The following is a 13,926-nucleotide window of genomic DNA, read 5'->3' as shown; positions in this document are numbered from 1 at the left end:
ACATGGGTGAAGTTACTCAGGCAAGTAAGGGTAGGATAAAGACCAGATGTGTGTAAAGCTTCTATTATCAAAGGGCTGCTAAGCTGAAGTGCAGCGGTCATGAGTACCTGCATATCTGTTTTACAAATACAGATTTAATATGTACACTGAACAAAGAATTTTTCCCAAGACTGTGCTGATGCAGTTGATTACCTTCAGCACAAGTGAAATATTTGCTGTTTTCTACAACAGCTTACAGGGTTTCAATATGGGCTAGTTCCTGCAAAGCTGTATTCACACCGAGAGATATGGCCTCTATTTTGAGCAGCGCCGTATCTTGGCAATATGCTACGCATCTAAATCTTTGATAAGCTTTTCATATTGCAAGTTTAAAAGGTGTCTCCATTCAGGAACATGAAAACTGTGGATATTCTTCTACAGTCGTAAGCAAACATACACTAGGTATCAAATTCACACAATGCATAAAAATCTCTTCATTCTGCCCCACACTCACCATTGGTCACAAAATGTTTACAATGCATCATAACAAACACTGGACCTGGTAAGGACAAAATGAGGTGTCACTGAAATACACTGGGAGAAATCAGGTCATCACATCTCAGGTCCTGCAATACCTTTTTTTACAATAACATTTCCAGGTATTTTGGGAGATGCACCATAACTCAAGGTTGAGCAGAAGCCAGGAAAATATTCTCAAAAGCTCTGGAAAACTGAAATTTTAACTCTGAACCACTTCAATCTTGTGACCCAATCCAATCCATAAATTTATCAAGATGCCTTAAAATAAATTAGTGCTTAGGAAAGCCATTCCATAACTAGACTTAATCTTTTATCAATAGATAACACAATAATCATCTCAGTGGCCCTTCTTTGCATAACTTTCAGCAACAGTGATCAGAATCAAACCCAGTACTCTAAGTAACAGCGTACTTCCTCTCTGTACTGAAATTATCTCATCCAATGCATCCTAAACTTGCATTAGGCTGCTGAACCACGTGAGGCTGATCAGAATTACTGCAGCTTCCAGTATCCTTTTATTAAAAAACATTATCTTGTTAGAACCTAAGTCAGTGGCTTTGTATTTTGTGCTTTCAGTTTCACTCCATTGTAAGTCCTTCAGTCAAAGTCACAGAACTTTTCCCAGTTCTCTGCAGTACTTGCAATGCCCCCAACTTCATCTCACCCACAAATTACATGTGACTTAGATGGTGATCTCGACCTAAGTCACTGATACATGAAACAGGATGTGTCCCTAGGCTGATCTCTCTCCATTTCCATCCTGGAAATAATTTAGAATTTACTGCAATCTCTTTTTTCACCAGCTTTAATCCATCTTTCAATTCTCATGTTAATCTATTTCCACCTAAGTATTTTTAGAACCTTATTGTCAAGCATTATTTCAGTAAATTAAATTATCACACTCATTTTCTAAAAACTTAGTGTCCCAAACCACCCAGGGTGAGGGGCAGAATGAAAGGACTAGGAGAAAACATACTATATGCTGTCATACCCATGTCTGAACTTCAAGTCTTTTGTTCACAATCTGAAGAAAGCTTCTGCTTAACCTTGTGGCTAAACTAACAGGTCTGAAGTTGATCAAAACTTTTTAATATAATTGCTTTATTTGCTGTTCTTCTGCTGTAAAATACTGTGAACTTAGAGATCCACTAGAAGTTCTTATTACTGGATTTATACTTACTTCAGTATTGTAGAATGGAAGTTATGTTGGTCCTCTGATAAATCCAACTGCATTAGATCTGCATTAGATATTACTACTGTACATAAATTGCTGCCCATGACTTACAACTACACTGTCTCTGTATCTCAGATCTCCTCATTCCTGGCCATTATCCCCTAAATTATCCTACCAAGAATTTTTTTCCCATTTCTTCTGTTCTCATTATGCATCTTCTCATTACATATTAATGCCTGTTCTGCCTCCCCTAAAAACTATATTTATTTTGGGAACTTGTTACCATAATCAACCCTTGTCTTGTCATTACTTGTCAGGATTACAAAAATCCTGACTATATTAAGAAGTGTTAAATCTAAAGCAACCCATTTTACAGATGGGTTAATTGAGGCAAGGGAAAGTTGACAATTTCACCAACTGCTTAACTGGAGGTCTCCAAACTCCTGGAGATCAGTTTGTTAGGCTCTGACTGGGAATGTGGCTCTGAGCAGAGTTGTCTTCCACATATCTTTCTTTAAATAGTTTAGTCATACTGCTGCCAAAGAGCCTCTGAAGCTCGGGAAGGAAGTACAATCGACACATTTTCTTCATAGCACACACCAGGTAAAACCCAGACCTGTTAATCTTCCCAAATTACCCTAGAATGTCTAAACATGTGGGCTATCACTCATACTTAGCATTGTATTCAACCACAACAACTTCCCCTCTAGTTATGGGAACACCACAGAATAAATACAGTGAAAAAGGGGAGGCAAATCAGAACAGGAAGGAAAGCACAAAATCAGGAGATAGCATTTTAAGGACAAACATGGATCTTGGTCGTTCTCTGCAGATACCATGCAGTTATTTATGCTGTTTCCCAAGTTTTCCAAAAGGGCCACATCAAGTCAATTTTAATTATTTAATAAATATGACATATTTAATGAGTGCAAAGGTTCCAAGGATGAGACTATCTGCCTCTCCATTTTCAGAATGCTGTCAACCTGCATTTTTTATTCCCTTTTAGAGCTACTTAGTCTCTGCTGTCATTTCCTCAACTAAGTTAACTTTCTCCTGTGCTGTAACTCACATTTTTCCCAATTTGCACTTAAAAATTGTGCTTTTTTGTCACTCTAATGCTCCTCCCCACGTCTTCTATCTTCGTGTAATCTTTTGCCTTAAGCTCCAGCTTCTTTCTCATCTCTTTCAAGGTTCTAAAGAAATCAGCCAACTCCATTCCAGTTACTGCCCTGCTCCCAACCCACGTGGGATTGTAAGCACTGCTTCCATTTCCCTCCGCAATCATTTCTGTGTCGTGTCCCCCCCCATTCTGTGGAGAGCATGATTTCTTTTTCTCCTCTGGCATAGGCCTCCACTCTCTTTCAAGTTTGTTTTCAATGCTCTTATTTACTAAGTTCCTATTCTGAGGTCATTTAGGGCATTACATTCAGAACAATCTGTATGATCAGACTGTTCTGATACTCCTGTAGGCCAAAAAGAGTTCTGCCAGCAACATAATATTCTTTTCTTGCTGATAGGGAAATATGTAACACAAACTCATGTTTTCTCCCGTTCTCTTGTTACTACAGCTGTGCTCTGAAAGGTGAAGATGCAATAAGAAGAAAGCATTGCTCCTTTTCCCAACAAACTTGGTTAAAATCCCAACATTTAAAAACAAGTACTCTGAGGTGATTGTGAAGAACAGTTGCTGTCGGTATCAGGATGTACTGGTGGTTTAGAAACTTAGCATCAAACTTCAGGTTTTCCTAATCCAGATATCCAGGCTCAGGCTCTAATTCCATATACCGCACAACAAAGGACATTTTAAAAGAAAGCAAGAGCTATACTTTATAATCAAGGGCACTTTCCAGTCTCCATCGGAACACTACCACAAAGATTTGACAATAACAGAAACTATCTTTGATCTTTTATAAATCTAACTTCCCCTAAATTTGTGTTCTCATTCTTCTATTTTACTCTTGACATGAAAAAAGAAAAAATCAAAGGTCATTCGTTTGGAATTCTGCACAACTAAAAGCTAACTTTTCGTAATATACTAGTACATTTAAAATTTAGCATTAAGAACAACATCTGCCAGCAGTATCTATATATTTGTATCTGACATTTTCCTAATACTTGTAAACAAGGTACTAATGATGTTTTTTAGAAGTCATTCTTACAGCCCACCACTCAATTTATATGCATTATATTATAAATGCACAGACACATGTATCTGCACACCCCACCCCACCCCCATCATACTTCAGACAGGAAGTTTCTCTGTTATTAATTTCTTGTAGCTAGGTATTAAAAAGCATCAAATATTGCAGTTACAATCACATTTTGCAACATGATCATACTGAAGTCTGTGCTTCTGAAACTTCACTTACAAAGGATATCATTAAAAAATTCCACCTGAAATGACTGCAACAATTTGAAAAGAACACCCTCAGTATTAGTAAATCCAGTCAGTGCACATCTTTACCACTTCATAAAGATTGACCTGCTCTGCAAGACACTTTTCAAAGATTTCTGCAGGAATCCTGAAGTATAATATGGAACTTCCCCTGCAGAAAGGTGAAAGTATAAAGAACTGCAAAAACATTTAAGTAATACCAAAAGCCTTTTAAGTAATAAACAGTGAACAGATGTACTAAAATTCTAGCTTACATAAGCAGCAAAACTAAACATTGATTATCTGACAGAAAATGCTTCTTTCTCCTTTCTTAAGCAAGACTGAGGAGACTGGGGACTCACAATCCAAACAGAAAAGGCCAACAAGCACGTAGGCAGAAGAGAGAGTTGTCGGCTGCAGCATGCAACAAAAATGGCACTCTCCTTTATTTAATGCTGTACTCGTACGTGTTGGGAATTGGCTTAAGAGGAGCTATGGGTTGATACTTTATCACTCAGAGCGGCTGTAAACCGAATCAGTCAACACTTAAAGCTCACATAATATTAACAATGGGGCCATAAATTCCAGTGCCTACCACAAATTCCAGTTTGGAATAATTGCAGGCTATCTACCTACACTCTCCTGACATGTTCAAATATGTACACGTTTTGAACTGCTCTGCAACACTGGTTTGCACTTTTGGGCTATCTGCCACATTTAAAGCTGTCCCAGAAGCTATACTTGATGAAATGGAAATGTTTTACTATAATTTACTTTAGGCATCAGTTTGGATGATAAATACTAAGAGTCTGTTGCATCAAATGTTAGCAGCCTAGAGACTGGCTTCAAACATGGCTTGATGAAGTTACAAAACTTCTCAATTAAATAAATGATCAGAGCAAAATAATTTTATGCAAAATAAAACTCAATATTCAGGTATTGCGGTCTGAAGGTTGATATTAGGATATGTTTAATTTTACAGATTTCATGAGAATTGTATATGCTAAATCTTCTAAACATTTTTCAGAAAGAATATCCCGATAGCTTCTCTAAGGATTTCTTAAATTTTTTTGCATTAGCATTTCCACCTCCATTCCCCTAAGAGACACTTATTTTAATTTATTTCTAGGCAGAAGGAGGTTGCACATTTGTAAATGATCACTCAAAAAAACTGCTTATGGCTTTTTCATTGCTTATTGTTTTTTCACTGATGATTCCCTGGTTTCCTAGAGAAACCTAGAAGTTCAGCATAATCATGGCCAACAGACAATCTTTTATACACTTTAAGAAATACTTAAATTTTCATTTGCAACCTTCTTAGTTATGTACTTCCATTTTATACCATTCAACCACCAAAAATAATATCATGTTCAATTGAAAAGCCTCAAATTAACACATTATTATATCATAGCTTACTTGGTTTTCCATGTAATACAAAGCCCCAAAGTTCTTTTAATTATTTTACAAATAGAAACATGAAAACTGACTCTCCTCCTTCAAGTGCTGGGGACTGAAGCTGGTATTAGAAAATAGTGGTGTGAAGCCCAAATGAAAGCAACTTCTGATTTTTTTATAGCAGCACAATATATATCTCTCTACATGGATCAATGTTCTCTGCATCCTTCTTTCAACTGAAAAGCAGCTTTTCCAATTACAGTGTAACACCACAATAATATACACGGAATAATTTACAGTAGTTCAGTTTGGTACTGAAGTGAGGGATCTATCTTGCATGAGGCACTGTACAAAACACAGACTTATTGCCCAGGTCTGCACAGCATTACTGTAAAAAAATTTTCATACTGATTTATTCTAAATTTCCCCAAACAAAATCTAATCCAAATCACCGTCCAGATTCCGCACGCTATCCCATATCAGTAAGCAACATAAACAATAACAGATGTTTTATCTATTAATCTGTCAACGACCCCACACTCTTAAAAGGATACGACCTGCTAAACTTCAATGCATGCGTGTATTTGATTTTCTTTTCCTCATCTTTTTGCTTTGAACATCAGACTTACTTTAGTCACTACTGAGCAGTGCAGCTATAAAGAATATGTGGATTTGATCCAGCAGCCTGGCAGAAGAGACAGGTCAGACAATATGTCATTAAAATTATGACATATATCAGACATGCTTTATGGTGTACTCAATTATTACATCACGTCAGTTAAAAGACTACTTATTCTTTCTTTCAAACAGTATGGACGGATTTTTAACAATAAAGAGCTCTACAATTGCAAGGGCAGACTGCATAAAGACTCAAAATTCAGTTTCCAAGATATTTTATTTAAATCCCAAGTCCAAAAGGTCTCCACAACAAAGCAGACAGGAAAAATATTAGCTGGAAATAGGATGCTCTATGACACCAATACCAGAGATGAACCTTTACTGCTTTAATGGCTGAAGAACAGGCCTTTTTTTCAGCCTCTTAAAAAGATCGAACAGCTATGAAGTAAATATCCCTAAAAGTTCATGTTGTTTAGAATCTCTGCCTCCAGTTTCAGGATTATCTCTGATAAAGATTAGTACTTTCTCTTAATTACCCATACATATACAAAATTATAAGTGTTCACACAAAAGGAGCAAGAACTAGTAATCGAGAATACATGTAGCAGTCCATACAGTTGTGGGGGATGGGGTTGGAACACCATCAAAATTACTCTCTCTGAGTCAAAAACATCAAGAGATATTTTTTTCCAGCATGTTTTAAAATGAAATACAAATGGCCTCAGCTTTGACCTATGTCTCAGGTAATACCAAATAATTTATGTATAGAAAAAACTCCTTCCCGTTGTGGATCTGTCAGCCTTCTCACATGCTCTCATTTCGGGAGGCAAGCGCTAATCTTAGTTACCATTTTAAAGCTATTACACTTATTAAAAATTGTTTGAAATAATGAAATCAGAGTAAGAATTTTAACAGACATTCTTTTGCTCAGGTTTCTTACAGATTCAGCATTTTCCTGTTCTGATAACCTAAATATTGCAAGATGAGTTCTAACTGTTGAGCAGTGTTTGCAGTGCTTTCTTCAGTATTTGCTTACACCAAGCCACTGCATTCGTATGGTTCTAGCTCCACAGCTTGTAAAATGAAAACAGAGATTCTTCCTGTACCATTAATTGCTAATCTGACACTGAAACAGTGATTTCATTGTCATGGGTGATGGGATTGAGAACTTCTGTATAGCTCCACTCCCCTAACAGGTACAGTAATAAGCTGTTAGTTCTTTAGGCAAAAGATGTGAATCTGTTGGAAAAAGGCTTCATTCTCTGCCTGTAATCAGTAACTTGAGGGCCTTCTGTAGATTCTGCACAGCAGTGCTCACATCTTCATATTGCAAAGCACTGCCAGCATATTTGCAATATTTTTGAGCTCTGGCAAAGTCCTCCGGAGTCAAACGGACTTCCCCTGCAAAAACATAAGTATTACAAAGTTACTATAAAAGAAATCTGACTGATGCTTCCTTTCACGATTTCTGTGTTTTACTTATATTTGAGGTAATATTATGAAAACCAGGCTACTATTTGTGGTAATTTTATGAAGACCAAGCTATGGTGTTCCTTCCATTCATTTTTCTTTTCATTCATATAGTTCTCAACTTCTTTGCTGCTGGCATTTGAAAAACATAAGAGGACCTTTCTAAACATTGGTATTTGTATGACCCAGTGCCTTTCAAAAGTATGTCAGTACCTTTGAAAGAGATCTGTTCTTCATCTAAGGCAGCAAAGGAGAGCTTTTAACGACAATAAGTTGGCTGTAATCATATTACAGCCTGCAAGTAACAAGAACAGTGCTTTTTATGTTTACAGTATAATTGCTCTCTTCTTTAGGAACAATAGGGAGTTAGAAACTGTTGCTTCTCAACTGGAGTAACTTTTCAAAATGTAGAGGCGTTTCTAACTGGCACGTTTTTGAACATTTTACGTTTCTGTTTTATCCAAGTAATGTTTATGTTTCCAATTTTACGTAACATGACTGAAAACAAGATTGACCTCATTAAATAGTGAAGGAAGAGTTAGTACATGAATTACTACAGGAGCTTGACCCCCACAAATCAATGGGCCCTGACACCATCCACCCGAGGGTGTTGAGAGAGCTGGCTGACATCATCGCAAGGCCACTCTCCATAATCTTTGAGAAGTCATGGAGAACGGGGGATGTCCCACAGGACTGGAGGAAGGCAAAGGTACACCTATCTACAAGAAAAGCTTGAGGGAGGATCCGGGTAACTATAGGCCCATCAGCCTTACTTCAATCCCTGGGAAAGTTATGGAACAAATCCCCCTGGGGGCCACCACAAGTCAAATGAAGCCCGTGATTGGGAAAAGCCAACATGGCTTCAGTAAGGGCAGATCGTGCTTGACAAACCTGGTGGCCTTCTATGACAAAGTGACTTGCCTGGTTGACATGGGGCAGGCAGTGGACATTGTCTACCTGGACTTCTCCAAGGCCTTTGATTTGATACAGTCCCCCACAGTCTCCTTCTGGAGAAATTGATGTGTTATGGCCTAGACAAGTGGTGTGTGCAGTGGGTGGGGAACTGGCTGACAGGCCGCACCCAAAGGGGGGTGGTAAACAGCTCTTTCTCAAACTGGCGACCTGTCACTAGTGGAGTCCCCCAGGGATCGATATTGGGCCCAATGTTATTCAACATCTTTATACGTGATCTGGATAACGGCATCAAGTGTAGCCTGATGAATTTTGTGGATGACACCAAGTTGAGTGGGGAAGTAGACACTCCAGAAGGGAGAGCTGCTCTGCAGGAAGATCTGGAGAGGCTGGAAGAGTGGGCCAGCAAGAACATTATGAAGTTCAACAAGGACAAGTGTAAGATCATGCACCTGGGAAAACATAATCCAGGAGTGCAGCACAGAGTGGGATCCACCTGGCTGGAGAGCAGCTCTGTGGAAAGGGACCTGGGGGTCCTGGTGGACAGAAAGCTCAACATGAGCGAACAGTGTGCTGCTGCGGCCAAGAAGGCCAACAGGATGCTGGGTTGCATCAAAAAGGGTGTCACCAGCAGAGACAAAGAAGTCATTATCCCGCTCTACTCAGCGCTTGTCAGGTCACACCTGGAGTACTGTGTATAGTTCTGGTCCCCTCTATACAAAAAAAAGATGTGGACAGGCTGGAAGGGGTCCAGAGAAGGGCCACCAAGATGATCAAAGGACTGGGAAGCCTGCCGTATGGGGATAGGCTGGGAGAGCTGGGTTTGTTCAGCCTTGAGAAAGGGAGGCTCAGAGGGGATCTCATCCCTATGTACCAGTACTTAAGGGGTAGCTACAAAGAAGATGGAGACTCCCTTTTTACACGGAGTCACATGGAGAGGACAAGGGGGAATGGAGATACAAATTGCTCTTGGGGAGATTCCGATTGGACACCAGAGGGAAATTTTTCACAGTGAGAACAGTCACCCATTGGAATAACCTCCCCAGGGAAGTGGTTGACTTGGCCATGTTGAACACCTTCAAGAGTTGCCTGGACAGGGTGCTGGGCCATCTTGTTTAGACACTGCTCTTCCCAGAAAGGTTGGACTAGGTGATCCCTGTGGTCCCTTCCAACCTGAGATTCTGTGATTCTGTAAATGTGCCCATTTTTGTAATACCAGAAAACACTAGCAAAAAATATTCTCATAATATAGTATAAAACAATTACCTGTTATTTATTAATCAAAATATTTTCTTGACATAAGTTAAAGTAATGCTCACACACATTCATTGAGTCTTCTATAAAGCACAGTAGGAACTTATGCCCTAACTGGCAGAAGATTTAATATGTGAATAGCATCACTGATGTGTGCATAAAATAAAGCACAGTTTTGTTACTGTCCCTCCTTCCACCCACAAATTCACTGTGAGATTTAAGGCTAATCCCACGCCACTCCAATAACCTATGGATAAATTATAAAACCTTTACTCATGTTCTTTCAGAACAAATTAACTTGTAAAAGACTGATTTTTATGGACATGGATAAATAATTATATGCAATACTAAAGAATTATGTATTTATTTAATAGGTTTCCCTCACAGCATCCTACAAGCAATGAACATATTTCACAGATTAAGAAAATATGCATTTTAAAATGCACCACAGATTTTATATAAAATAGGTTAAACAAAGATTTAGCTCTAAGTATAGCTTTCTAATTTTAAGCAAAGACATGAATATACTTAAATGCATTTTTTATGGTAAAATTTCAGTTAGCTGGATCCCTTTCTTTCAAAATAAAAATGTTTTAGCAATACTTGAGAATGTTTACTAAAGAATCTCAGTTCTTATCAGAAGATGTCTATTATATTTGCTTTTCCTCTCCCTGATCTTATTATTTAAGAACAGCTTTTGAACAAATAAAACGGAAAACCTGGGAATATGAAAAACTAGACTGGTCTGCTGGTTTTCAAAACAACCTGACCCCAATAAAAAGCAGAAGGGTAAGTGCTCTTAAGATTAATTTTATCAATTTTTAAAGTATACTTTAGAAGGCTGCTTATTTTCCCTTCAATAAATAAATATAACCACAAAATAACTGTTGAATATTGAGGCATGTGACAACTTGGTGGGCTCATTACCATTGCAATGTACATTAGTTTACTGCTGAATAAGTGAAACCACATTAAATCTCTTAACATATACACACGTGAGTAAATAAGTGTGAAGGAATGCATAAACACAGGCATACACTTAGGTTATTTTGTAACCTAAATAAAGCCACAGACTAAAAGCAGCTGGGGTCAATCTGCAACCACATTACTGAACATCTTTAAGAAATTAAAAAGACCAAGTTCCCCTCAAAGTGGCTTTATGCTATGATGCCAAAAGAAACTACAAAATCATTCTTTAAAAACTGGCCACGGCATCAGCCCAGTATTCAACTAATTTATTGGAAGGAAGCCTAAATTCACCAGCCTAATCTTATTTTTACAGTATGAGCTCTATTAATGTTTTGCTGGCAAAAAGCCTTATTTATTATGAAATCTACTTCAGATGCTATTATGACATAACTTGAAGGAAAAAAGTTAACAATTTTACATTTATAAACCAAAGTTTACACAGTAAGGGTGTTGATCTTTTGATGTGCTCAGTGGCTTCAGCTCCTACTGAAGTCAGCACCTCACAATGGACAAGCAGAACAGAAATAAAACAGATCTGTGTTCTTAAGTTTTCAAAATAGTGTGAAACTTAACTATAATGTCTGTACCTACATCAAAGGTATAAGCACAGAAGTTAGTAACTGACTTCAACTCACATATTCTAAGAGTTAAGTAGCTCTGAAGGAAAGGAAAGCAGCTTTGCAGAAAAGGACCTGGGGGTCCTGGTGGACACCAATTTGTCCACGAGCCAACAATCTGCCCTTACAGCAAAGGGGGCTAACGGCATCCTGGGTTGCATTAGGAGAAGTGCTGCCAGCTGGTGGAGGGAGGCGATCCTTCCCCTTTATTCAGTGCTGGTGAAGCCACACCTGGAGTACTGTGTCCAGTTCTAGGATCCTCAGTACAAGAGAGAGACTGACATCCTGGCAAGAGTCCAGCGAAGGCCACAGAGATGATGAAGGGACTGGAGCACCTCTCATATGAGGAGAGGCTGAGAGAGCTGGAACTGTTCAGCCTGGAGAAGAGGAGGCTCAGGGGGATCTTGTCAATGTGTGTAAATAACCTGATGGGAGGGTGCAGAGAGGATGGAGCCAGGCTCTTTTCAGTGGTGCCCAGTGACACGACCAGAGGTGATGGGCACAAAGTGAAACACAGGAAGGTCCTGTCTGAACATCAGGAAACACTTTTTACTGTGAGGGTGACTGACCAGTGGCACAGGTTGCCCAGAGAGGTTGTGGAGTCTCCCTCCTTGCAGAGATTCAAAAGCTGTCTTTTGAATTAACAGTGACATTTTTTCTCGAACTTCTTCCTTCAGTGCTGCAAATTAAACTATGGGGAGAATGCAGGGGCAGGGGGAGACACAAAGGACATGGTCCTGAGCAACTCCTTTTTACAGGACCCTTGCTTCAGCAGAGGGATTGGACCAGATGACCTCCAGGGGTCCCTTCCAACCTCAACAATCCTGTGATTCTGAGCTCTAAAAAAGCCCATCTTTGAGATGGGAAAAGTATACTGTACTTATCATGAAACAAACTTGATTCTGTGTTAATCTGAAATTATTAGAACATTAGTTACATTTATTACTGAAATGTGACAGACATACTGAATCCATAACTAACGTCAACAAGGATGATTCTTTCAGTTTAAGAGGAATGCAAACTGAAAACCAAAAGGTGATTTGACTAGAGATGCTGAAAATGATGTTGGGAAAAGAAAGACGTTTTAGAATGAAAATAATACGTATTTTACATGATGTATCTGCTTCTCTCTGGTGCCCTTTTCTATCCATCAGATGTTTTTCCTTTCAATTAAGTTGCTCAAATACAAGGCAGCTGATTTAAGAGCATTTTAATAACGCAACTTGGTGTATAAAAACAGTGATGAAAAGGTAGCTGAAATAATTTTTGAAACAAGATCGTATTTTTTCTCATTAAAGCATAAAGATATTCGAAATATAAATCCTCAAAAATTTCTTCTATCATGAAAACACGTAAAATGTCAAATTATTACTTCTACTTCGTGTGTAGAAAAACAAACATTAATATACACACAGCTAGAATGGACAAATGGTTTCTCTATACTATGCCACCTGTGGAAGGGAGCATGTGGTAATGTAAGAATATTTTGTAAAAACTCTGTGTAGCACAACCATGAATGCATTTAGTGTTTGCAAAATCTAGGGGTAATAAATTTTTTAAGCAAACTACACCAGAGAAGTGCATAGACACATCATACAAACTTATTGTGTAGCTCTACAGTCTGTTGTCAGAGACATTAACCAATGCTTAATTGCATAAGCTTTGACGCTTTCAAAAGTCAGTGTTAAGCTCTGAAACCTGTTCCCACAGGACAGGAAAATCATTGAAGGATTTATGCTAACTAAAACCAAAGGAATACTGTTACTTTAAGTGAATTTCATTTTGATAAAATATTCCACTCTTCTCCACCAAATTTCTCTCCCAGCATAGCATTAATCAAGTTGCTTCTCCTATGTTATGGGAAGGAAAGAAAATATATAATTTATTTTAAAAATATACATTTGATTTTACTACCAGAATGAGTCTTGCAGGAACATGTGGAATATCCTGTTTGGCTATGCACTATTCAGCAGTGCCAGGGAATGCGTCTTAGCACTCAAAAGTTGACTGTCTACACTGTCAAACTGCTGGAACAGACTCCAGTATGGTTTTGGCCCATGAAAACGAGCACTTTCCCAAACAATTCCTGGGCACAACTTGTGGTTAGAGCAAGCTAGAGACTATTCAGTACTGGCAGCCTTCACAAACTACCTTGTTTAGAAGGTTTAAAAGTTTAATAGTATGGATGTGAGTGGTTCTGTGCCAGCTGTTCTCAGTGTCAAATATTTACAGGCACATTAATTTATTAGTATAGACACAGACATCATGTCTAAATCGTGGAGCAAGGGTACTTTGCACTGTGCTAACTCTGTGGATCTACTGAAGGGCAACACTGATCCCTCCTTCCCATCCAAAGAAAACTTCAGTTCCATAGGAACAGTGCATAACAAAGTCTAACCTCAATACTCAGTCAGGATCTAGCCCGAATATATATATCGCAACTCCAGAACTGGGGAAGGCTCCTGGGTCCCACAGTTTAGTACATTTGTTGTGAGATATAGGCATTTCTAAATCTACTTACAGGTCAGGGAACAAGGCTACTGTGGAACAGAGTATTGTTGGCATAAAAAGAACTCAGCAGCATGAAGAGAATAATGATACCTGCTATTACTCTTACATGTATA

General features: G+C 38.5%; 1 protein-coding gene across 4 annotated transcripts in view; it reads right to left on the bottom strand.

Annotated features, from left to right (window-relative positions):
- Positions 1-6,338: 6,338 nt before the first annotated feature.
- Positions 6,339-13,926, bottom strand: part of VTA1 (vesicle trafficking 1) — a 44,838-nt gene continuing 37,250 nt past the window's right edge. For all 4 annotated transcript variants that reach the window (XM_075087787.1, XM_075087788.1, XM_075087790.1 and 1 more), the window contains one exon: positions 6,339-7,481. In XM_075087787.1, coding sequence (XP_074943888.1) covers positions 7,336-7,481 — 146 coding nt within the window. In that variant the 3' untranslated portion in view covers positions 6,339-7,335. The remainder of the gene's footprint in view (positions 7,482-13,926) is intronic.

Source organism: Phalacrocorax aristotelis, chromosome 3 (assembly GCF_949628215.1).
Source record: "Phalacrocorax aristotelis chromosome 3, bGulAri2.1, whole genome shotgun sequence".
Lineage (NCBI taxonomy): Eukaryota > Metazoa > Chordata > Aves > Suliformes > Phalacrocoracidae > Phalacrocorax > Phalacrocorax aristotelis.
Note: the sequence above shows the minus strand (reverse complement) of the source record. Positions and strands in the feature narration are given on the sequence as shown.